The sequence below is a fragment of the Pagrus major genome, chromosome 8 (genome assembly GCF_040436345.1).
Source record: "Pagrus major chromosome 8, Pma_NU_1.0".
NCBI lineage: Eukaryota > Metazoa > Chordata > Actinopteri > Spariformes > Sparidae > Pagrus > Pagrus major.
Genome location: NC_133222.1, coordinates 18,966,756 through 18,989,195, shown reverse-complemented (window position 1 = coordinate 18,989,195; position 22,440 = coordinate 18,966,756). Strand labels below are relative to the sequence as shown.

The 22,440-nt window shown below is 40.7% G+C and overlaps 2 protein-coding genes across 2 annotated transcripts; one reads left to right on the top strand and one right to left on the bottom strand.

Annotated features, from left to right (window-relative positions):
* Positions 1-416: 416 nt before the first annotated feature.
* ireb2 (iron-responsive element binding protein 2) lies at positions 417-15,534 on the bottom strand. Its single transcript, XM_073471414.1, has 23 exons — positions 15,452-15,534; positions 12,976-13,106; positions 9,788-9,874; positions 9,337-9,502; positions 9,088-9,225; positions 8,625-8,864; positions 8,252-8,321; positions 7,369-7,552; positions 7,043-7,182; positions 6,585-6,756; positions 5,994-6,094; positions 5,425-5,541; positions 5,110-5,269; positions 4,732-4,867; positions 4,111-4,195; positions 3,857-4,013; positions 3,472-3,596; positions 3,243-3,347; positions 2,973-3,115; positions 2,212-2,359; positions 1,998-2,120; positions 1,685-1,870; positions 417-1,345 (listed from the first exon to the last, which is right to left on the bottom strand). Exons 2-23 carry the CDS (start codon positions 12,998-13,000, stop codon positions 1,235-1,237), a joined length of 2,919 nt encoding a protein of 972 aa, XP_073327515.1. The 5' UTR covers positions 13,001-13,106; positions 15,452-15,534; the 3' UTR covers positions 417-1,234.
* Positions 15,459-22,168, top strand: slc25a44a (solute carrier family 25 member 44a). The gene is made up of 4 exons (XM_073471417.1): positions 15,459-15,547; positions 17,201-17,908; positions 18,186-18,313; positions 19,966-22,168. The coding sequence occupies exons 2-4, from the start codon at positions 17,275-17,277 to the stop codon at positions 20,155-20,157; spliced, it is 954 nt and encodes a 317-aa protein (XP_073327518.1). The 5' UTR covers positions 15,459-15,547; positions 17,201-17,274; the 3' UTR covers positions 20,158-22,168.
* The last annotated feature ends 272 nt before the right edge of the window (positions 22,169-22,440 follow it).

The following is a 22,440-nucleotide window of genomic DNA, read 5'->3' as shown; positions in this document are numbered from 1 at the left end:
CATGAGTTTTAGCTCATTCACCCACATAAGGCAGGATGGCGGGAAAAATATAAAGCTAATGCTTTTAGCTTAGCAGCTACAGTGAAGATTTTGGCTTAAAGGGTCATAATAACATCTTTTAAAATCAATTTGGGAAACACCAGACAAGCTATATGGAGCAATTTACTAGTTTTCTGTTGGTCTTTTACATTTTAGGCACCTTAATAAAGTTCTTCTTCAATCTTACCAAAGCCAGCTTTAAGTTGACTAAAATTTTAAACTTATAATGTTGCACTTTGATAATACTTAGTAAATACTCTGTGTACAAACACCAAATGTATTTCAAATAATTACCCTTTTTGCTCAGAACTCATCAAACTCTTTCAGAAGCATCTGCTGTTTTCTGGAGTGACATTAACGGATTCTTTAGGCTGAAAAACTTTTACAATTTACCTTTAATGTGATGCAGAAGACTATCAGTTGTAGTAGGAGACATCTTTACGTTGGGAGCTTTGTGATACAAGCAACAGCAAAAAGAGGGATTTCACTTTTTCCACACAATAAAAGTCGACTGTATTAGGAGGCAATTGCACGTTTGGCAAAAGGCAATCTGATGAAAGAAATATGAACAGAACTTTAGTTTACATGAGATTGTTTGGCCGCAATAAGAACTGTAGGGAACTGACATCAATTCTGCAAATTTTTGCAATTCACAAAATTAGACAATTAACTTGGTTGTGGTGGAAAAAACAATGTATTCATGCTGTAGTACCTAGCACCATATTAGCCTTACTAGGCAGGATTGTTTTGTTTTTGTCAGTTAAACAACAACAACAAAAGCAAACTGGATTCATTTCTTCTCGGCTGAGTCCTTGATGAAAGAAATGTCCCCTCAGTATTCTGCAGATTCAGTCTCTGACAATAAATCACAAGAAGATGTTCAAAGTTCGTTGCCTAGGTTACAATCTCCACTTCTTCCCGCCCCTATTTTGCCTGTCTTGTGAGGTGAAACGCTGCCGATGCAAATGCAGAACCAGCCATGTGTAGTGATGGAGAAGCAGTTCAGGCGTCTCATAACTCCCAAAAGTCTGGAGACGTTTATCCGACTCAACCAGACAAATCATCAGCCATTATGCTGCTCTGATGAGCTGTTTTTTTTCCATCTGTGCTGAGGACAAACTGGTGAAATGATGAAGGCTGCTGTTCATGAACCTCGGGCACATTCAGTAGGCTTGTGTTCAGGGTGCAGGTTGTTTCAGAGAAAAGTCCGAGCAACATATCTGAGATGGCCTCCGTGTCGGAAAAAGATTATGTCCATGTCGTTGTCGAACATTGCGGTGACGAAGAAGGACTTTCCTTGGTTGGTCTGCAAGAAAAGACAGAAACAACTTTCACTGAACTGGTTATCAAAGTGCTTTTGGATTTAAGATATTTTACAGACCTCATCATCAGATAATCCCTCAGAGGATCATCTGATGAGGATGATGCAAAATGTTTTTTTTAATTAATTTTATTAAATGTTCCTCTGTACAGCTTCACAATGTCAATAATATGTAAAGGCTGTGTTTATTCTGCCTCTTTTTAATAAAGGATTGTGGTTTTGTACAGATTCCTGGGTACAAAACAATTAATAAAACTAGAAACCAAACCTTCTGACTGAATTCTGACTGTTATCACAGCTGAGGGTCGACTGCCTGTTTCCTACCTTGACAGCTAGCTGCTGCCTCGGACTCAGGCTGTCGGGCAGCGTGATGGTGAACCTCTCCTTCCCGCTGAGCTCCAGTGAGTCTGCGTTCTGGTCGGGCAGGAACTGGAGCGGCATTATACCCATCCCCACCAGCTGGTTCTTGTGCAGCTTCTCAAAGCTCTCGGCTATGACTGCACGTACCCCCTGTAGAGAAGCAGGAGGACGGTTAAAAAAGCGAGGCAGGGTAAAATAATTGTGGAAACTTTTTGTGGAACTTATTTCCTTCCGTATCGGTCAGTGGAAACTGTTGTGTGTGGGTAGTGAAATTTACCAGCAGGTATGGTCCTTTAGCGACCCAGTCCCTGGAGTTCCCCGAGCCGTAGTCTTTCCCTGCCAGGATGATGAGGGGAATGCCGTCTCTCTGATAGCGTTCAGCTGCCTCGAAGACATCCAGCTGATCAGACGAACGAGAGGAGGACATATAAGGAAGTGTTATTACACACACATGCTTCAGCTCAAAAGTAACACTTTCAACTTCCACTCACCGTCTGGCCTGAAGGAATGTGCAAAGTCTTAGGGCCTGGTTTGCCGATGAATCGGTTTTGGAGCTTGATGCTGGCGAACGTGCCTCTGGTCATCACTGCATCGTTCCCTCTGCGAGCGCCATACGAGTTAAACTCCCGTGGTGTCAGGCTGAGGAAAAGACATTCAAAATGAGAGGTAAATGAATTTGACTTAACCAAATTAACTACAGTTAAACAAACCGTGACTTTGTTCAGGGACAACACTTGCATCCTTTGTTGACCTATTCAGATCACAGACTGTACATACTGTATATCTGTCGTTATCTGAAAATATTGAAAATAATGTTCATCTTCTGCTCAATCAGAATCTCTTATTCACCACAAGGATGGGAAACCAGAACCGTAAAGAACCATTTCATGGGCTTAAATTCCAGGAATGCCAGGACAATCACACAACAGACTGCTACAGGTATCATCAAGAATCAGTGAGACTGACTTATTGATTGATGAACTGGACAAATATGCAGGATCAATAATCGCAATGATATCAACAAAATCTTATCAGTTGTCGTCTCTAATTCTCTAGTCTGGACTTCTCGTAGTCCATCATGACTCTCACCGCCATATTATTTATATATATTATGAAAATGTGCTGAGATTGGCTCCTTTAGTGAAATAACACTTTTCAGAACAGCTAACAGATGGACCTTGTGGTGAGATTGTTCCATCAGTACCATTGAATTAATATTTCTGGTCTCCACGGTGTCTGATGAGAAACTGACCGTTTGCTCTGCAGGTACTTGGCAGCGGCGCTGACCCTCGCAATGCTGCCTGCTGGTGAGATGTGGTCCGTGGTCACTTTGTCTCCAAGGAACAGTAAGACGTGAGCGTTCTCTATCGACTGAGGAGCTGTGACCTCTTTACTCTGAGATGAAAGACAAGTAGAGACAGAGGAGGCCATTATTGTCTAATCTGCTGCTGTGCTTACTTCATTATGTGAAATCAGGCGACACGAGCAAAACAATAATTACCACGACGGTTGGAAGACTTACCAACTTGCTGAAGAAAGACGGCGAACGGATATAAGTGGACTTGTGATCCCAGGGGAAGACCACAGAATCTGGACAGTCAACGTTTTTCCAAAATGTGTTCCCTTTCTGGAGAAAGAGCACAGAGGGAACGAAAAACATTCATATCATCAGTACTTCACTCGAGTTAAATGAAACACACATTAGACATAAATAAAGGAAGGAAGGAATGAAAGAAAGATCATATCCTCACCTCCATCCTTCCCCTGAGATCCTTAAAAATGGAGGAGATGACTGTGTCCTCCTCAGTCTGTTGGACCTCCTCCCTGGACGGCCAGATGTCACAGAGATACACCTCCTTCCCCTCTGAGGTCACACCTGCACCGGCAACATAAAAAGAGTCAAATAAAACTCAATTTATGTAAAATAAATGTTCTTTTTTTGTTTGACTTATCACTTGTCACTACCAGACAACACACTGTTCTGAAACTGCTCACACTGCTCCTTTGTCACCTGTTCCATGGCTGATACAAGTCTGCACAAGACACCAAACCACTAATTCTTCAATGTCATCAGCCAAATCCGCTAATGAGCGTCAGGTTTTAGAGGAGCAGCTTCCCGATGTGTGCCTTCCTTACCCAGAGGCTCTTTCTCAAAGTCGATTCCCACAGTGCCCGCGAGAGCATAAGCCACCACCAGGGGAGGGGAGGCAAGGTAGTTGGCTCGCACGCAGTCACACAGGCGGCCTTCAAAGTGCCTGTTGCCAGATAAAACACCGCAGGCCACCAGATCCCCCTAAAACACAGAAGATGATCCGGATTTGATTGTTGCGAGATGCACTTTTAATAATGATCTACAAAAACAGCTTGATGTATCTTTATGGAGCTCTTACCTGTTTGATTGCATCCACAACAGCTTCTGGTAACGGAGCCGTGTTCCCCACGCAGGTGGCACAGCCATAACCAATCACCTCAAACCTGTGATGTGAAGGAATACCACTTTAACACCAACATTAGCGTGTATATGCAGGTTTTTTAAATGCTAAAAATAGCCGTTTTACTTTTTTTTAAACATTGCCAGGAGACAAGCCTTTTTAAATCTTGTTTGTCAAGTTCATAACACATGGTTGACCCTTGTTGTTGGATTTTATATTTTTGACAGTTTATATAAACATATATTCAATTGTCAGTTTATAAATCTAGCTAAAACTAATGCAGTCTGATAAACAACAGTCCTGCATTAATAGAGGTTTCTGTTATTTAGCCTGCCCTAGTTGATATAAAGGGGGTGGACTAAATAAAACATTAACACCTGTCAGTGTAACGCAGAACAATTCAGCAGCACCATGAACTACAACCTCCAAAAGAACCAGTTACTCTTTTAAAACCAAACCTGAGTTATGTCAGAGCTGCGGTTAACTTCAGTCAAGGGGAGGTGGGTTTATTCTGGGTCATTGCCTTGGAGTTGAAGGGGTATTTGTGTGTGTGTGTTGTCACTGCGTACACATGCTTACCCCAGCTGGCTAAAGTAAGGCAGGACTCCACTGGTATTGAGGTAGTGAGTGACCATGCCACTTCCAGGAGCCAGGCTGGTCCGAATATAAGGTTTGACAACAAGCCCCGCCTCCACAGCCTTCCTGGCCAGTAGACCTGTCAATCACAAAAAACAGCTGCATTACGCAAATGTGCCTATGTTGAGTAACCACAAAGAGAAGTGTCACAAAGCAGAGTATTGTTATTGTAAGTAACAGTAAAGACGTGAGAGTGCAGCTAGAAATAGATTCATGCTTGATGGAAACACTTCACATCAACTGAGTCATTCACAGATGACATTTGGGATTATTTTCAGAGGAAATCTGATCACAGCTCCATCTGTTGACTCAGTGCCCTACCTGCAGTCAGCATGACAGACGGGTTGCAGTTGTTGGTGCAGCTGATGACGGCTGCGATGACCACCGAGCCGTGGACCAGCTGATACTCCTGACCACCGTGCAGGAAAGGAATCCGGATGTCCTGCTTCGCCTTAGAGATGTGGAAGCCTTTGAATCCAACCTGCAGGGAAACCAAGGACAATGAAAGAAATGTTAGATAACACTCAAAAACATGTCAACAATGTGTCACCAGCATAACCTTGAGCCTGAGTCCAAATATCTGATTGAGTCATACTTGTTAGTCTAGGGACTAACAGAGTATTTATTGTATGTTACCTTCTCATCGAGACAACTCTGGAAGTCTTCTTTCATGCTGCTGACTGCCACTCTGTCCTGAGGCCTCTTCGGTCCGCTCACATAGGGCACCATGGAACTCAGGTTGATCTCAATCACCTGCCGATTATAGAACAGGTTTAATTTCACTTTACTATAAAAAACTGTGCCATTACTGCTGCACCCAGAATATAGCTATCATGAGGGTCTTAGAACCAATATTACACAAAAAATGAGACTTTATCCACCATTTGTTCTGTTACTCGGGAGAAGAGTAAGGACGAGAAGAAGAAGATACTTTTGTTCGTATTCTGGGTTCATTTCATCTGTATTTCAGTATCTGTATTGGACGATGGCGAAGGAAAAGTGGAGGTTCGTGTGAGAACCACTGACTCTGAGTGGTGCCCTCTCGTGGTTGTACGGCTTAACATCCATACCAATGCGAAGGGCGCATGAAAGTTTGTGGACAGTGACGGTTATATCGTTTAAAACGGTTGAATCTATTTTCATATATAAATGGAGCATAAATGAGCCTTAAGTGCTCTGAGGATTTACAGCAACAGACACATTACCTCAGAATACTGGGGGTCCTCTGAGGGGTCTTCATAGCTTCTGAAAAGTTTTACAGCCTTCATGTAAGACTCCAGCAATTCAAGTTTTTCCTGGGTAAAATCTGGAAGGTAAAATATGACACGTCAGCCAAAATGATGGTGTCGTCTTACAGATTTAACTGTTGCAATCATAACTACTACTTCTGAACACGGGCATATTAGGAATTACAGTTATGACAGGGAAATGATACAATTTGTTGATAAAAAACAATTTTCTTAATGGCATAATATTATATACATGAAGCAGAATTTATTGTATTTAATGACTTTTAATAGTTTGATTTGACGGTTTTATTTTCTTTTATGTTTGCCTGCGTTCTCTCTTACTCAGACACATGCCCAGGTTTTTAATACCGTGGTCGACTTGCCTTGATGTTTATAATTCTATTGTTCAATAAAGCATTTGAAAAAACAACAGTAATTACTCTGTAAATTCAGACTAAATATAGAATAAATCCAAGAATAACTTAATGAACTGGATAAACCACTGTTCCAGTTTGCAGCTGTAAGGCAAAAATGCTCAATAAACAGTTACGCTCTCGGCTGACTCACTTGTCTTTTTAAAGTGCTTGAGTGTGACTTGGTCGACGGGGAAGAAGCTGACGGTGGCGTTGTACTCGGGGCACATGTTGGCGATGGTGGTTCGGTCAGGAGCTGACAGCTGGGATACACCGGGTCCAAAGAACTCCACAAACTTCCCAGCAATCCCAGCTTGCCTTAAGTGCTGGAAAATCCACACACATAATACGTTAGCACAGATAGTACAGCAAATGGGAAATGTCACTTTTTGTACCACATGATGGATGATACTGTATCAGTTTTTATTTTTGATAAGTTCGTCCTTGTCAAGTTTCTATTTTTATGATTCAATAGTTCACACCTGTGAAATTATTCTTGAGTGTATTTTGAGTGTTTTTATATTCTTCTGTCCTTCACTAGTGTGTCTCACTGGAACATGTGTGAAGAAATATAGTCCTAATGAGACATGAAGCACAGCAGAGCAGTGGTACCTTTGTGATGCCGAGGACAACGTCTATGGAGGTGGTCAGGGGATTGATGGAGCCCACCAGTTTACAACCCACCACCTGAGGAAGGGTCAGAGACACTGGCTGGCCCAGCATCACGGCTTCTGACTCGATTCCTCCAACTCCTGGAAAAGCACCACAGGGAAAGAAAAAAAAAAGGGTTAGGGTTAGAACAGAGAAAGAGATTTTATTTATTTATTTATTTTATTTCCTAACCCCTCTGGAGAGAAAAACATGGTTGTAAATTACAGTTCATGTGCAACTTGACCAATATGTCAACAAGTGTTAAGAAAAGTTTAAAAATGGTTTACCCCAGCCCAGGATGCCCAGGCCATTGATCATGGTGGTGTGTGAATCGGTTCCCACCACACTGTCAGGGTAGATGTAGCCGTCGCTGACCTGGATCACTCTGGACAGATACTCCAGATTCACCTGGTGGACCGCACCGACGTCCGGAGGAACCACGTTCACATTCTTAAATGCTTTCGAACACCACTGTTTGGTCAAAGTATAGGAAAAGAGTGATGGTTAGCAAATCAATAAACTATGTGTCTCACTCAAGGTACAAACTCTGTTTTGTTCTGTCCTCTACATATTATTCTCATCAGCCAAAATGCAGAAGTTCATTTATTTATCATTCTACAACATAGGATTGTATATTGAAATGCTGGTTGTAGTCCCTTTATGCTAGACACAAAACAAAGTTATATAATTAACTTAATAACTAATAAGTCAAAAAACTAAACTATTATTTTGGGGGAGTGTGGAGGATGAACTGAGGAGTCTCTTAGCCTGAGGAAAGAAGCTGCTCTGTAGTCTGGTGGTACGGCAGCAGATACCTCTGTATCTTTCGCAGCAGGGTGAACAGACTATGGCTAGGGTTGGGCTCTGACCTCACTGAAATCACTGATGCTCAGTAGATAGCTACCGATGTTGTTCTTGGTGGTTTTAATCACCCACTGTAGAGCCTTCCTGTTCTGAGCTGTGCACAAACCATGATAGTTGTGATGTTTCCAGTCAGGTTGCTTTCTATTGCTCCTCAGTAAAAGTTATCAAAAACTGAAATATAGTTGTCTTCTTTTCATCTAACTCACAACAATATTTTCCAAAATGTCAACTTTTTCCTTTAAGACATTTCTCCCCCTCTGATTGCCTGTTTTGACATAATAAAAACAGATTTTCTCTTTGCAGTACCTTAAAGAACTGAAGCCTCTCTTTGTTTCTGATAAGTTCCATTTCCTGATTCTTCAAAGCTGTTTCGGGTCTGTGGAAAAAAAGAGCAAATTAACGGTAAACATGCTAAACGGGAACTAAATCAGTGAGAATATGTCAACTCACTGAAACAAGTGCTGAAACAAAAGAAGTGACATGTGCACTTGATTTCCATGTGAGTCAAATTCCAATCAGAATTTTCAATATAAAATGTAACACTTGGACAAACATAAGTGTAATTTTTATCATTTCATCTCATAACTGAATTATTTTATCAGAATCTTATGATATCAGCAATGTCGTATGTTACAAACAGCTGGAGAGTTGTAGATGAACAGCCACGTATCAAACTCACTCAGACACAGGCTTCAGGTGGAAAGGGCAGAGGAGAGGTGTATTCTCGATCTGCTGGACAGACGCTGGTTGAGCGGGGGAGGCTGGAGGGTCACTACAGGCGACTTTACTACAGGAGCCCCGCTGGCCTCCACAATGTGAGCCTCCTCTGGACACCGGCCTGGAGGGTGTGGATCGGGATGGACCCTGGCTCTGGTTTGGGCCGTCACCTCCACCTGGGTTTGGAGCATTCTGTATGGCACTATGGAGACAAAAATAAATGTTGTATTACAAAATATAATATATATAAGAATAACCGTGTTGTTTACGTAAATACAAGCCATAAAAAAATAAGTTACTTCTACTGATTGCATTTTTTATGAAAGCACAAAAATATCCAATGATCAGAAGTCAAGTATGTGTCAGTTTTTACTTACTTTAGCTTATTGTCAATATAAAAATGGAAAATATAAAAGCAAACACACCATTTGCTATAATCAATCTGTAATGAGTGATCTACGATGAGGTCAGTTGGGCATTTAGGGTTGACCAGGCCGGGGTCCATGCCATGTTTGGCCACAGCATCCCTCATGGCTGCCAGGTCCACCATGGCAGGAATACCACTGTCAAAGGAAACAGGAGAAGGAAACTAAGAAATGATAACCTTCCTTCCTTCCCTAAAAATCTTCTATGCAAACTCGTGGTGGATCAGCTGTCTTCTATGCGAAACTCACGTAAAGTCCTGGAGAAGGACTCGCGCTGGAGAGAACGGCACCTCGGCTTTATTCTGCTGCTGCTGCCAGTCCAGGATGTTCTGGATGTCCTCCTCTTTTGTGTAGAAGCCATCACAGTTACGTATCGCTGCTTCGAGTAAGACACGGATGGACAGAGGCAGCTGGTCTACACAGAGCAAACAGAAAAAGGTGGGTTAATTTCCCACAGTAAACAATGTGCGATTAAATGTAATTGTGAAGTGGGTGTGCACTGACAACAGCAATTCAGGCTCTTAAAGGTTAAGTCAAGAATTACCTTCATCTACAGGTGTATTTACAAATGTACTCTGAGACCTTTCACATGCAAACATGTTCACACTGATATGCTGGAAAACACCACCTTATTTGTAGCCTGTATAGCACAATATGCTGATAGATATCCACATGTGCATTTAAAAGGGCCTGAACTCACCATATCTTGGATCGTTTAATTTCTGTGGATTGAAGAACTTGAACCTGCCATCTTCTAGTGTGTCGATTAGATGGCTATATGAGTGCTCTGCAGAGAGAAAACAAACATTTATCAAGGTAAGGGATGGGACAATAAAATATTTTATCGCAGACAATAAGTTGATTGTGGTGAATTTTCACTACCGTGATAATGTTGAATATCCTCACATGGATGATTTGAAAAAGCTGTCTAGCCCGCTGATGTACTGTCGTATATTGATATCTTATATTTCCTGATTTATTCTGAATTACCTAAGCCTGTCACCATGACTGAAGGCTCGGCTTGCACATTGTATCCCTCACAAAAACATGTTAAATCAGATGTGTGTAAATACTATGGATACCAGACTAAAAGACGACAGGGAGACAAGTTTACCACCATTTAATAGTCTTATATTTGTGCCGGAAGACTTTATGATGACTTCTTACTTAAGATTCTTTGATCGTTTTTCACAAAAACAAGAGAGACTTTTTTTTCTAACAAAGTGTAATGCTGAAGTGATTCCAGTATGTTTGAGGGCACTTTGTTTTTTATTTAAGTTTTAAGAATATTTTGATAATTATTTGGACAAAGTTGTGAATCCCCATTACAAGACATTAAATTTTCATATCGTCTCATGCCTAGCAACTACAATTCAAAACAAGTACAGGAAATTTCCAGTTGTGATCACCTCAAATCTCCTTCTTTGTTTTGTTGTTTTTGGTCTCAGCATGTCTGCTTGCAGGTAAGCCAGGTTCACTCCATGAAATTAAGCCAAGTAGTCCTTACTTTACCTGCCTAGCCTTAAAACAAGGCACAACTCTAAGAAACTGGTAGTACGCCTCCTTTTCCTGTGCACATAGTGCTTCTATACAATTGTCTTATCACATATTATGCTGGATTATAGTGGTTATTAGTAGCTGAGCATTTGGTCTAAACTATCAAGAATATTCCAATTTTGAATTACACAGGAAAAAGAAGTGAAAGTTATCTTTCTGGTTTTATTGATTTCTTTCAGGTCTTTAAGTACAGTTATGTTAGCTAATACAGGATGTGGCTACCTGAACCAAAAAGACAAGAAAACAGAGATGTCTTTAGCCCTCCAAAAGGTTTTTGACTGTATAATTGTCCTGTCTCTGGTTCTCAGAATAATAAATGTCTGTATCAGATTTGTACTCAATAATGGTGCAGACTCAAAAAGTGATTAGTTTGGGCCAAAAGACGAATGTTGGTCAAGTCATGTTGTAGCTGTTTAAGATTGATGAAATTCTCCTTTAAGATCTTGAGAAAAAATGAAGCTAAGCAAGTGCTGAGCCCCTATGGACAAAATAATCTTTTGAGTCTTGGCACAGCACTACACACTGGTCTCAAAACAGGACATCATGCTGTAAGACTGGCTCTCAGGTTACTATTGGCTTGGAAAGCAACACTTTTTCTGATCATTATGAACCTGAAACTGCACGTTTCCAAGATTTCCCATATCTTAAATATGTATTTAATGAATAAATACAAAAGTAAAAATGTCTTCAATGATGAGACACAAATGAATATGCATGATGAAAGTTCACACAACACAACTGGTTTAGTCGGATTCCTACAATCTGACAGTAAGCCAACGTGAATGACACACTGGTGGTTTCATATCTTCTTTATCTGCAGCATTTCCTGAGTATTTCACTAGTGGTGGGGCACTGCAGCAGGAGCATTATCACTGCTGCTGAAGAAGACGACAAATAAACACAACGCTGTAATTTAGCTCTCATTTACCTAAGCAACACAAACTAGTTTTGAAACAAAGCTTTAATCAAACACTGACATGAGAACAGTGTTTGTGTACTTGACTCCACAGCAAAACATGCAGCAGAATATTTTAAACTGTCACTTGTGCATTTAACTTTGTCAACAGATACATTTAACATCTATATATTTAAAAGGATTCAGATCAGCTGCATGCACTTGGCACCAGCTAGACTTCCTGGGGTCCAAAATCCAGTGCATCGTATTTACAATGCACTGGGTTAACCACCAACTGTGTTAATCAAGAAATGATCATAACATTTTGTCCAAATATTCGTTCTAACATACATTCATATCTAAATCTAGATTAGTTTAAATTACACAGGTACAAGAACATCACAAAACATCACATTTACATGAGGGATTTGGTCTTTTTGTCAGATTATTCACAAGCAGCTTGCTGATCACTCCCATGTTTTACTGCTTTTTACATGAAAACAACCTTAGCTCAAATTGTCCTGCCTCACAGTCACTGAGATGATTTTGTCAGCCAGTGTGCTGCTCATCTTTTTTAATTAACTTGATGCAAATACTAAAAGCCACAACCTGATGCAAAGCAGGCAAAATGGAAAACAAATAGTAATGTCATACTACTAGAAACACAACAAAGATACTGATCATCGCTAGTGAGATCCTTTGGAGATAAATCCTTATGAGAACGTGTTTTTGCTGTTATGGCAGGATTGCGGAAATTAGCAGCTGAACTAAAACATTACACAGCTTTGTGTGTCTGCTTTGGCTTTTAATCCCACTTTCGGATCCGTTAGGTGTTTAAAGAAAAGGCAATCCTCCCTAAGATTAATATGACTGTAAAATCACACACTGTTATAACAATCTTACACGCGAATGGTGTATGTGTTAAGTGGTGATAACAGTGCTGTCTGTGGACATCCTCATGCATTAAATCATCTCTGTATGTGTCCTCACGACAGGCTATGAAGACAGCTACAAAGCTAGCTAAGGTTCAAGTTGCTAACACTGGTCCTTATCGTGAAGCACACTCGCTAAGTACTTATCGTGCTACTGCTGAACGTCTTGAGGAGATAAGAAAAGCAATTTGAAGACATTTTAAGCTCAACTACAGCGAAGGGTTTGACATTTTCAGCAAAGCGAAGACACATTTAGCTTGCGGTGTTAGCTTATTTAACAGCTCTTGCTTTAGTTGTACAGCAAAGAGTGCCAAGCTAGCTACTGTTAGCTTTCATGTCTCACAGCAGTTTGACGCCGGTACACTTTATGTAATGTTGACTAAAAGCTACCGACAGCCATTTTCAGGGGAAGGATGTCTTTCTTAATCGATTCCTGTCATTAAAGGTAAACAACTGAGCGGACGTCGGCTTGCTAGGTAAGGTTAGCAGAAGACATCTCTTTACCTTTGACTGGGGAAGTGAGCGCCATGATGACTTCTGAAATCAACACGACCCGTTCTCACGGCACTGCACTGGCAACACCGAGCCGACCAATCAGAGCGCAGAGCTGTACGGCCACGCCCACTCACCAGTCACTGACAAAATAATAATAAAAACACTTTAAAACAGCAAAACATCAGGCTGAAGTCCTTTTAAAGGCACGAACCAGCACGTTTACAACACGTTGCATCCTATAGGAAGACCATGCATTGCTTAATTCATGCCGCTACCTACTAATACAACAAAGACTCCTGACAGTAACTGGAGATCTGAAGGAGGTGACATGAGATGGCTCCCTCACTTGTCATAAATGTTGTCATGTTACTATCAGGTGACCTGAGGGGACCTTAGGTTATTTTGTCTTTTTTGGTCATAATCAGTGCTGGAGTGAAACTAATATTAACTGATTTTTGAGGTATTTGTACTTTACATGAGTATTTTCATTTTCTGCTACTTTATACTTCCACTCCAGTACATTCTGGAGGCAAATATCAAACTTTTTACTCACTACGTTAAAGGTACAATATGTAAGAATTAGCCAACTGACAAATTCGTACTCTAGACCAGATGAGCCATGGCCAGCTGGTTAGCATGCTTATTTCAGTAGATATCTCTGCAACGCAATACATCATAATTCACATTCTGTTGATAGTTGAAGTTTAACAAAACACCACATGCTCATATACAACTAATCATGATTTGTTAATTGTTTAGATTGAAAGAATCCTTTATGTTGGTTCTACAAAGACATGAAGAGACATTTGGATTTATGTCACCCAAAAAGTATATAATGAAAGTACACAATTAAATTGTACAAATAAATTGTGTATTTGACATGTGACATCAAACATAAAAAAAACCTCTACAAGGTCATACTGCAAATAACTTGTTCTGGTCATTCTTTTAAACATCTGCCATAGTTTGTAAACACAGGAACATGGAGTCAGTGAACATGACCCTACATGTCTACTGTGACTTTAAAACGTCCACGTCACAGCACAGATGTGACGATGTACTCATGTTGCATTCATGGAACCTCCGACTTCCAAGCGCTTTGACCGACTTCCAGCCAACCATGAACCAACGCTGAAAGTCGTTGCAGTGATCTCTGTCGCATTCAAGTGCCCTTGGTCAGAGATAAAAACCTTATTGTGCCCTATGAAAAAAATGTAGTTCTTGTAGCTTATAGAGCAAGACTTACAATCTGCAGCACACTCTATGCATCATGTGAAATATTCATTACATTATTGTTTGGTATTCAGATGCTGGTGCTGGCTGTTTTACTGTTACTTACAAATGTAACGATTTAACACTACATAATATAAAATAATATAAGATAAGATAAGATGTACCTTTTTTGATCCCCCGTAGGAGATATTCAGTGTGGCATAGCAGCAAAGGGAAACAATCAGTGTTCGAACAATACACAAAGTAGCAGCGTGAGGTGGGAATTGACTAAGAGTAAAATAAAATAAAATAAAATAAAATATACTCAAATAAAAATATAAAGTATATTAGAATAGAAATGCTATATACACTAGATGGATGGGTGTACATTTAGCTGTGCAATGTTCAAAAAAGTATCAATCACTTAATCAGTCAATCAATCACTTAGACTTAATTGGTATACCAGTTTTCATATAAGGTGGGAAATGATTTTTTTGTGTGAATATCAAGCCAAAACGTATGAATTACCCAACATGAAAAAAACACATGGTCTGTCATTTCAATATCTTTTCTTTCCCAAGACCTTATTGTACACAAGTTAAATTACATAAAAACATTCAGACAATACAAAACAAAATAGTCCAACAACATAAAAACAAACAAAATTATATTTACATTCACAATGCCAGAGTTAATATTTTCATGTTACAAGCATATTATATTAATTTGATAAAATATCTAGTTTTCTTAACATCAGATATGGAGGTGCTATTCTGTTAAGATCATTAATAAAGTGCAGGGGAGTTGGATTCTGTCATTTTTTTCTAATGAATGTGGATTTTTCCCCCAAATAACAAATAGAATTCAAATGCAACATTACATCAAACACATTTATGTCAACATTCATCTTAAATTTCTTATTTACAGTTTCAATATGAATTTTCATAAAATGAGCACATAAAATCTGATCATCAATATCAAAAGTTGCCTAATTTGACGCTTTGGTTTCACAGCTAATTGGTACTTCTACGTTTGCATCGGGCCCTGAATGCACCGCCATCGTCACATTTAGGTTAGTTAATCAAACCGCTAGTTAAGTAAACATAACCGTCCCGGCGGTCACCTGGAGGAGAAAACTGTCTTCAGAGCACGTTATTTATCCAGGAAAAGTTTGTCTGACACGAAGAACACGCTGCAGTGGCTCGCAGCTCATGACCTTTCACCTCTCGACAATGTTTGCTCGCAGCAGTAATGGACGGGAGACATGACCCACCTTGTGGCAGAGCAGGCCGTCTGAGTTCAACCGAGCAGCTCAGCGTTGTAACAGTGACCGCGGAGGTGGGAGGTGAACCACATGAGCCCCTCACAGGTGAGTTTAATCGGTGTGGTCGCGTTAAATCTTCCTAACACAGCTAACGTGTGTCACCATGTTGCTAGCTAGCCAACACACAGCGCGAGTACACGCTGTGACATTGCACGTGCTTCCTCAACCGCTGCGAGACGTCAATAAAAACGGGTCGATTAACCGATCAGACGCTCATGTGGCGGTGTTAGGAAACTGTGCCCGGTTGTTAGTGTGTAATTAAAGATGCAGATGAGAACAAATCAGATGTTTGTGTAGCTGTCAGTCAGAGTGGCCTTCACTGCTTTGAACAGCAGCTGTGCAGCGGCCGTCCTGCCCTGCCCTGCAACACGCAGTCAAACCTGTCCGCTTTGTCCTTTGTTTTCCTGCTGCATAAGGAAACGTTAGATAGTACCAGCGTGTTGTGTACTGGAGTGTAGCATGCTACTTCAAGCCTCTGCATCGTCCTCTGCGGAAGACAGATGTACTGATACACAGAGAGTTTATCAGGTTGTGACTGGTCCCTTGTGTTGTTAGAACAGCTGTGCTTGAAAATTAATGTAACATACTAATTATTCCTCAATCCCAATGAAGCAGCGGGCCATTGGATCATTTCTGCAGAGATTTAATGAATGCTTCACTGAACTGAAAATTCAGACAGAGCCTCCCTCTTTGGTTTGCTCAGGTATTGACGAGTTCCTGATTTAAAATACTCTCTCTCGTGCAGTCGCAATCGCATGAAGGATGCAGCTGCCATTTGTCAAAAAATCAAACTTTAAAGGGGCACTATGCAAGCCCCCAGGAAGTGCACCAGGCTCTGAAGCCAACTTAGTGGCCAAACCATGTAATTGCATCTGTCACCTGATGCACTGGGGCCCAACGTAAGGTCATCATATAAAATCAGCAACATTTATTTTTTCCACAAGCTGTTCTCAGAGGAAAATAAGGTCCCCAGAACAGAAACGTGGCAGGGTCTGCCACAACAGTATGGTTTTAAGTAAAAGTAAAGCAATATGTAGTAAAACAGTATGAAATTGTGTTGTCCTTTAAGGTCAATTTGTTTATTCAGTTTATTCAGTCATGAAAACAAAGAATTTGTTTAAGCCAATGAAGATCTTTGTCTTCTGAGTAACATTTCTTCCCCAAAGCTACATAGTGCAGCTTTAATCCAACTTCAGAATCTAAATCCACTGCTGCACCACAGGCTTGTAATGCACACAAGCAAAAGTAGTGCATTGTCCAGTCAAAGTCTCTTTGTTCTTCGTTTGCTTGCTTGCTCTTTTTTGGAAACGAAACCATCAACACCAAAGAAATCAGTTCCTGTATGCCTCTCCTACTCTGTTTAAAAAACAAAAAAACCATAGGCCAACCCCCAGGTGCATCATGGTACTTTACCTGCCCTTCTACCTATGTAACAGAAGGTGCCCACAGTGTTTTCTGAACAAAAACAAAACAAAGTACTAGCTAGGCAAAACTAAATATGCTAAACAAGTCAATAATTAAACTCAACAAATCACTACCAAGGATAAAATACTGAGACACTCTATGTGTCCATTTGTTGGTTGGTTGATTTGTGTGTCAGCTGGATTACACAAAAAACACTTGTGGTGTTTAACTGGATCCAGCAATGTTTCTACATTTGATCAGAGATTTACTGACGCTGAATGTTCTTGTTTGCAGGTGTGAATGCAGTCGGAGGGCTGACGACTGCAGATATGTGGCTTTAGGGGTACAGCGCTGCCTTAGCCGGCACCATGCAGCAGAAAGGTGCGATCCAAATTATCGAATGGGAGGACCTGGACAAGAGGAAGTTCTACTCCCTGGGCGTGTTCATGACCTTGACCACCAGGGCCACCGTCTACCCAGCCAGCCTCATCCGCACTCGGCTCCAGGTGCAGAAGGGGAAGGCCCTCTACTCCGGCACCTTGGATGCTTTCTGCAAGATCCTGCGAGCTGAGGGCGTGCAAGGCCTCTACCGTGGCTTTATGGTCAATACGTTCACCCTGGTCTCAGGACAGGCTTACATCACCACCTACGAGCTGGTGCGCAAGTATGTGTCCCAGTACTCTCCAAGTAACACGGTGAAGTCGGTGGTGGCAGGAGGGGCAGCATCCCTGGTGGCTCAGACCATCACTGTGCCCATCGACATTGTGTCTCAGCAACTGATGATGCAGGGACAGGGCGAACACCTGACTCGCTTCAAGGCCAAACCCAAAATGATGCTCGCAACTTCCAAACGCAGACTGACTTTCGGGCAAACTCGGGACATTACGGTGCAGATATTTGCAGCCGATGGCTTCAGGGGATTTTACAGGGGTTACGTGGCATCACTACTCACGTACATCCCTAACAGTGCACTCTGGTGGCCTTTTTATCATTTTTATGCAGGTAAGTCAACACCCAGTTAGTTGTTGTTTATAGTAGCTGTTCTCAGAAAACTCCCCCTCTTGTAAAATGATCCACAGTCATAGTCAACATATTAAAAATGTACAAAACTAATACAGTACCAATTAAAAAAGGTGGTGAAAAGAGAAGTGAATCAGATGCCTGTGAGAGTGTGTTTTTCTGTAACAGTTCAGGCAAGTTATAGCTTTACTTAAACAAATCTGTAGTGATCTTTAAATATATTGACCGTACAATGTTTTTATATCCTTTGTGTTCACAGAGCAGCTGTCGTTGATGGCACCAACTGAGTGCCCTCATCTGATTCTGCAGGCTTTGGCAGGACCAATGGCAGCAGCAACCGCCTCCACCATCACCAACCCGATGGATGTTGTCCGAGCAAGAGTACAGGTAAACACTGAAGCCACCATTGTGCACCAAATGAATATATATATTTGAGAAAGTGACAAGGGTTTATATTTTAAAAAGTAACCCGTAAATTAAATTATATTTGCCAGGAAGATTTTGTTCTTGGAAGGACAGAAAAAACTTTGACTTTTAGGTGAACTAAAGACAATGTTAGACTTTGATACGAGGAGCAAGAATTAACCAACACAAATTTGTCTTAATCCAGGGTGAAGAGTCATATGTACAAGGCAACAGATGTGTGGTGTAGAGAACATGAGTCTATTTGTTCATAAATCTGCAGAACTAATAACTGAGTCTGGCCCTCATTGCAGTGATATTTCAGCACTAAATACAGCTGGAGTCAGCTGCTTCTCTCTGCAGATACACTTCCTCTTTCTGAACATTACGCAACAGTTTCTCAACTTGCTCTTTGTTGCAATTGAACAACAAACTGTTTTGACAGCACATGGAAGTAGAACTTTGTGTGTAGCTGATGTTTTTGTACATCCCACTTCTTTTATTAGTTTCCTTTTCTTTACACGTCATTTCATTACATTTGGTGCTTAAACATTCAGAACAAAGACTGTTAGCAGAACTTTGCTTGACTTAAATTAGATCTCTAAGCCAGGAAGACAAACTATACAACATAAAATTAGCTGACATACGATTTCATTGCGTGCAGCCCAGTAGCTCAGTTGGTAGAGTGCTTCCCATGTACGGAGGCTGTGTCCTCGCCGCAGCAGCCTGAGTTTGATTCCAACTGGTGGCCCTTTGCTGCAAGTCTTCCCTGATTCCCTGAACAACAATTTTACAGCTTGGTCCACTCTTCCTCAGTAGATGAGTTCTCCTTTGGTAAAGGAATTGTTGATGTTGACATTTTTAGTTTGTTTACCACTGGAAAGACGTTTCATCCCTGTTGCCTTAAGAGTAGAAATTGGAAGTTTATTCTTAATCTTTGGAAGCAGTAGTTGACAAAACAATTTTACCTCAAGGTGTAGGGGTGCAGCGTTAACCGATTTCACTATTAACCACAGTTTAACTGTCACTGTTTTGTAACCGAAAAGGTTCAGCTTCACAGAGCGTTTCTTTTCTCACTCCTATAAAAGGGACATAATTAAAAGACTTTCAGGCTAATGTAAACCAACAAAGAAGGAAAAGGAGCATTGCACCGTTTATAAATGAACACTTACCAAAACAGCATGTTATTCCCTCAAGGGTGGAACAGCTTCATGAGAGATGCCCTCAGTTTCCTCCTGTCATTTTTATCAAAACTACTCAATTTTAATTTATTATTTTTTATATGAATAGTTTAGAAAGGCACCAGCTGTTTAAAAAAGCAAGCCAACAAAGACATGCTGTGGGGACAAAATACAGTAAACCTCTAAATAAAAACACTAATTTATATGTCCTTAGTGTTGTGAAATAAATGAATGGATTAAAAATGTGAAACCACAAAACCGGGACTTCTCCTCAGACAATAATTACACCATCAAAATCTAAAAATTGTTGCATCCCTACGTCAACGTTCATTTAGCTGCTATCATGGAGCTTTTGATCATATCAATCATACCTATCAAATAGTTTAGTAGCTTTAGTAATGATCTCCCTTGTTTGCAAATACCAGAGATGGTCTAACACTCCCCTGTCTGTTGAAGGTGGAGGGACGATCATCCGTCATCGAGACGTTCAAGCAGCTGCTGGCAGAGGAGGGCCTCTGGGGGATGACCAAGGGGCTGTCGGCCCGCATCATTTCCTCGCTGCCCACGTCGGTGCTCATTGTGGTAGGATATGAGACTCTGAAGAGACTGAGCCTGCGGGCTGATTTAATAGAGACGAGACACTGGTGAAAGGTCAGAGGGAACCACACTTCACCTCAACAAAGACGGGCAGGAACCTTTCAGACAAAAAAGGAGAGAATTGCCCACATCTGTGTCCAGACTCTGTGGTAACCGCTCAGCTGTGTAGCTGCCTCCACATGCCTCTTAGGTCTGTGTTGTTTTAAATGCAGGTACAATGCAGCAGAGTGCAAATGGTGATGTTTATCTTCGGGTACACTTGGTGTTATTGTTACCTTGCTGATTTTCTTTTCTTTTGTGTCTTTTCTTTACTGTTACTGTGAAATCCAAAGTTATCAGTGAAAATGTTCTGTATTTTTGCCAAAACTGAATGTCCCAATTTAAAAAAAAAAAAGATGATTTCTTTAAAGTTTGACAGATGACTGAGGACGGATGTCAGATAGTCTCCTCTACTGTATATTTTAACAATATGGACTCGACTGAACCAGTGTATTTTTTATGCCTGCATATGTAACAGCTTGGTGTTTGTATGTTCTTTGTTTATTTACCGTGCCATATTTTTAAAGATGCAATATGTAAGAATTTTGGTTTAAAACATTCAAAAATTAACGAAAATATCTATATGTACTGTGTTGTGGAGATATCAACTATCTAACCCCGGCCTGGCCTGTCCCGAATACCACTCCGAGCTCCCACTAATTGCACGGCTAACAGAGCTACCTAGCATACGGCAGCTACAGTTAGCAGTAATCATCTGCTGATCGGTGCCCCTTTATTTGTTTGGAGTGACCTTCAACGGGTGGCCAATTCTTACATATTGCAGCTCATGTCAACACTTGATACACCTGTGAGTTCGGTTTGGCTAGATCCAGTTTTTTTAAAATGAAGGTATTCCACGGTAAATTACAGTATGTATTTTAAGAGAATATTTGACCAGGCCAGTGTAATGAAAACAAAAATGCCCTTTTTGTTCTGTTGAGCATGCCAAGAGTAGAAAAGCTTGATATCTGTGTGCATTCCAGAGAAAAGAAACTTTTGTGCAGGTGTAAAATGAAGAGATTAGCTTTGATTATAAGTTACACTATATTGTTAAATTATACAGCAGTGATGAGTAAATCGTCCGTCTGTGATAATTAAGCCAGACTTCCAAAAGTGTATTTAAAACAAGTTTGATGTCCTGTTCACTTACCGGACGAGAGAAATTTCTCGAGGTTTTTGTGAAACCTGGCCCAAGTATGTGTAGTTAGACCGAAAGCCTTTCTGTAATATGTAGCTGTGTCAAGTGATTAATTTTCCAGCAGTCTGTAAAGTCGGTTGTGCAGGTATAATAATGAATTCTACGTAAAGATAAGTTGAACGGGCCAATCAGGCAGGTGTTTCTTCTTCTTTTTGTCCCTGTCAGAGAAAGTTGATTGTAAAAAAAGAAAAACAAAGTGGAGTTTGACGGAAAATGGCAGATGCAGCAGAAAAAGTGTAAACGTTGTGTTACAGGCCTTAGACCACATCAGAGAGGTGGGAATCCAGGGCTTTCCTCATAGGCCACTACTACTGTTAATAAATCTGTTGTGCTTTATATACTGTTTGGGATGACTGAGGATCAAATCTGCAACTATTTGGTCACAGGGCAGAAAGTTAAACCACTGGGAGATTCTGCTGTTTGGCTGAAGTGAGCACACAGAGGGAGGGTAAAGGTAGCAGCAGCACCAGCAGACTAAACTCCGAAGTTGCCTTCAGATTTCACCAGTCACTTAATACATTTGAGGTACATCAACAAGTTGTTTGGAAACGACAATTACTGCCAGAAAACATCCCATTGAGGTTTCTGTCTTTTATAATCTGTCTGTTTTTGCAAACAGCACTTTTTATTTGTACAATACAATGTTCAAGAGAATAAGTGATGAATTTCCTCCAGTTTCTGAACTGGTGATTAATTTCTGAAAAATAATGGACCTTTGCCTGTATGGAGGAAGTGCTACACCTACATATATTTACCACCTATGTTACCTGCTGTGTGTTTATAGTTTTTGAACTGAAAAGTAATAAAGACTTCAGAATCACTGCAGTGGTTAGTAACCGTCTTTATGGTCTGTACATTTAAGAGTCTTTTAATTCTGTTTTAGCAATTATTGTCAATTACACGTCAATGTTATCTACAGTATATATAGTCGACACATAGCCCAATTTCTCCCCTCAGGGATCAATAAAGTGTCTGAGTCTTAAACACTTTTACGATTATGGGGCTGCAGTACAGCTGCTGGACCACTGGGGGGAGCACTCGATCATACGTCATCACCTGCACACAGATGCTGAAACAACATCCCTCTACAGTTGTAT

What these genes read in the sequence shown, in the direction of transcription:
- ireb2 (XM_073471414.1), bottom strand. Translation starts at nt 13,000, where the DNA reads ATGGCGCTCACTTCCCCAGTCAAAG. An exon ending in TTGTCCTCGGCATCACAAAG is followed by an intron (nt 6,757 to 7,042) that starts GTACCACTGCTC and finishes TGGATTTTCCAG; the next exon opens with CACTTAAGGCAAGCTGGGAT. An exon ending in GTCTGTCATGCTGACTGCAG is followed by an intron (nt 4,868 to 5,109) that starts GTAGGGCACTGA and finishes TGTGATTGACAG; the next exon opens with GTCTACTGGCCAGGAAGGCT.
- slc25a44a (XM_073471417.1), top strand. Translation starts at nt 17,275, where the DNA reads ATGCAGCAGAAAGGTGCGATCCAAATTATCGAATGGGAGGACCTGGAC. An exon ending in TTTTTATCATTTTTATGCAG is followed by an intron (nt 17,909 to 18,185) that starts GTAAGTCAACAC and finishes TTGTGTTCACAG; the next exon opens with AGCAGCTGTCGTTGATGGCA. An exon ending in TTGTCCGAGCAAGAGTACAG is followed by an intron (nt 18,314 to 19,965) that starts GTAAACACTGAA and finishes TGTCTGTTGAAG; the next exon opens with GTGGAGGGACGATCATCCGT.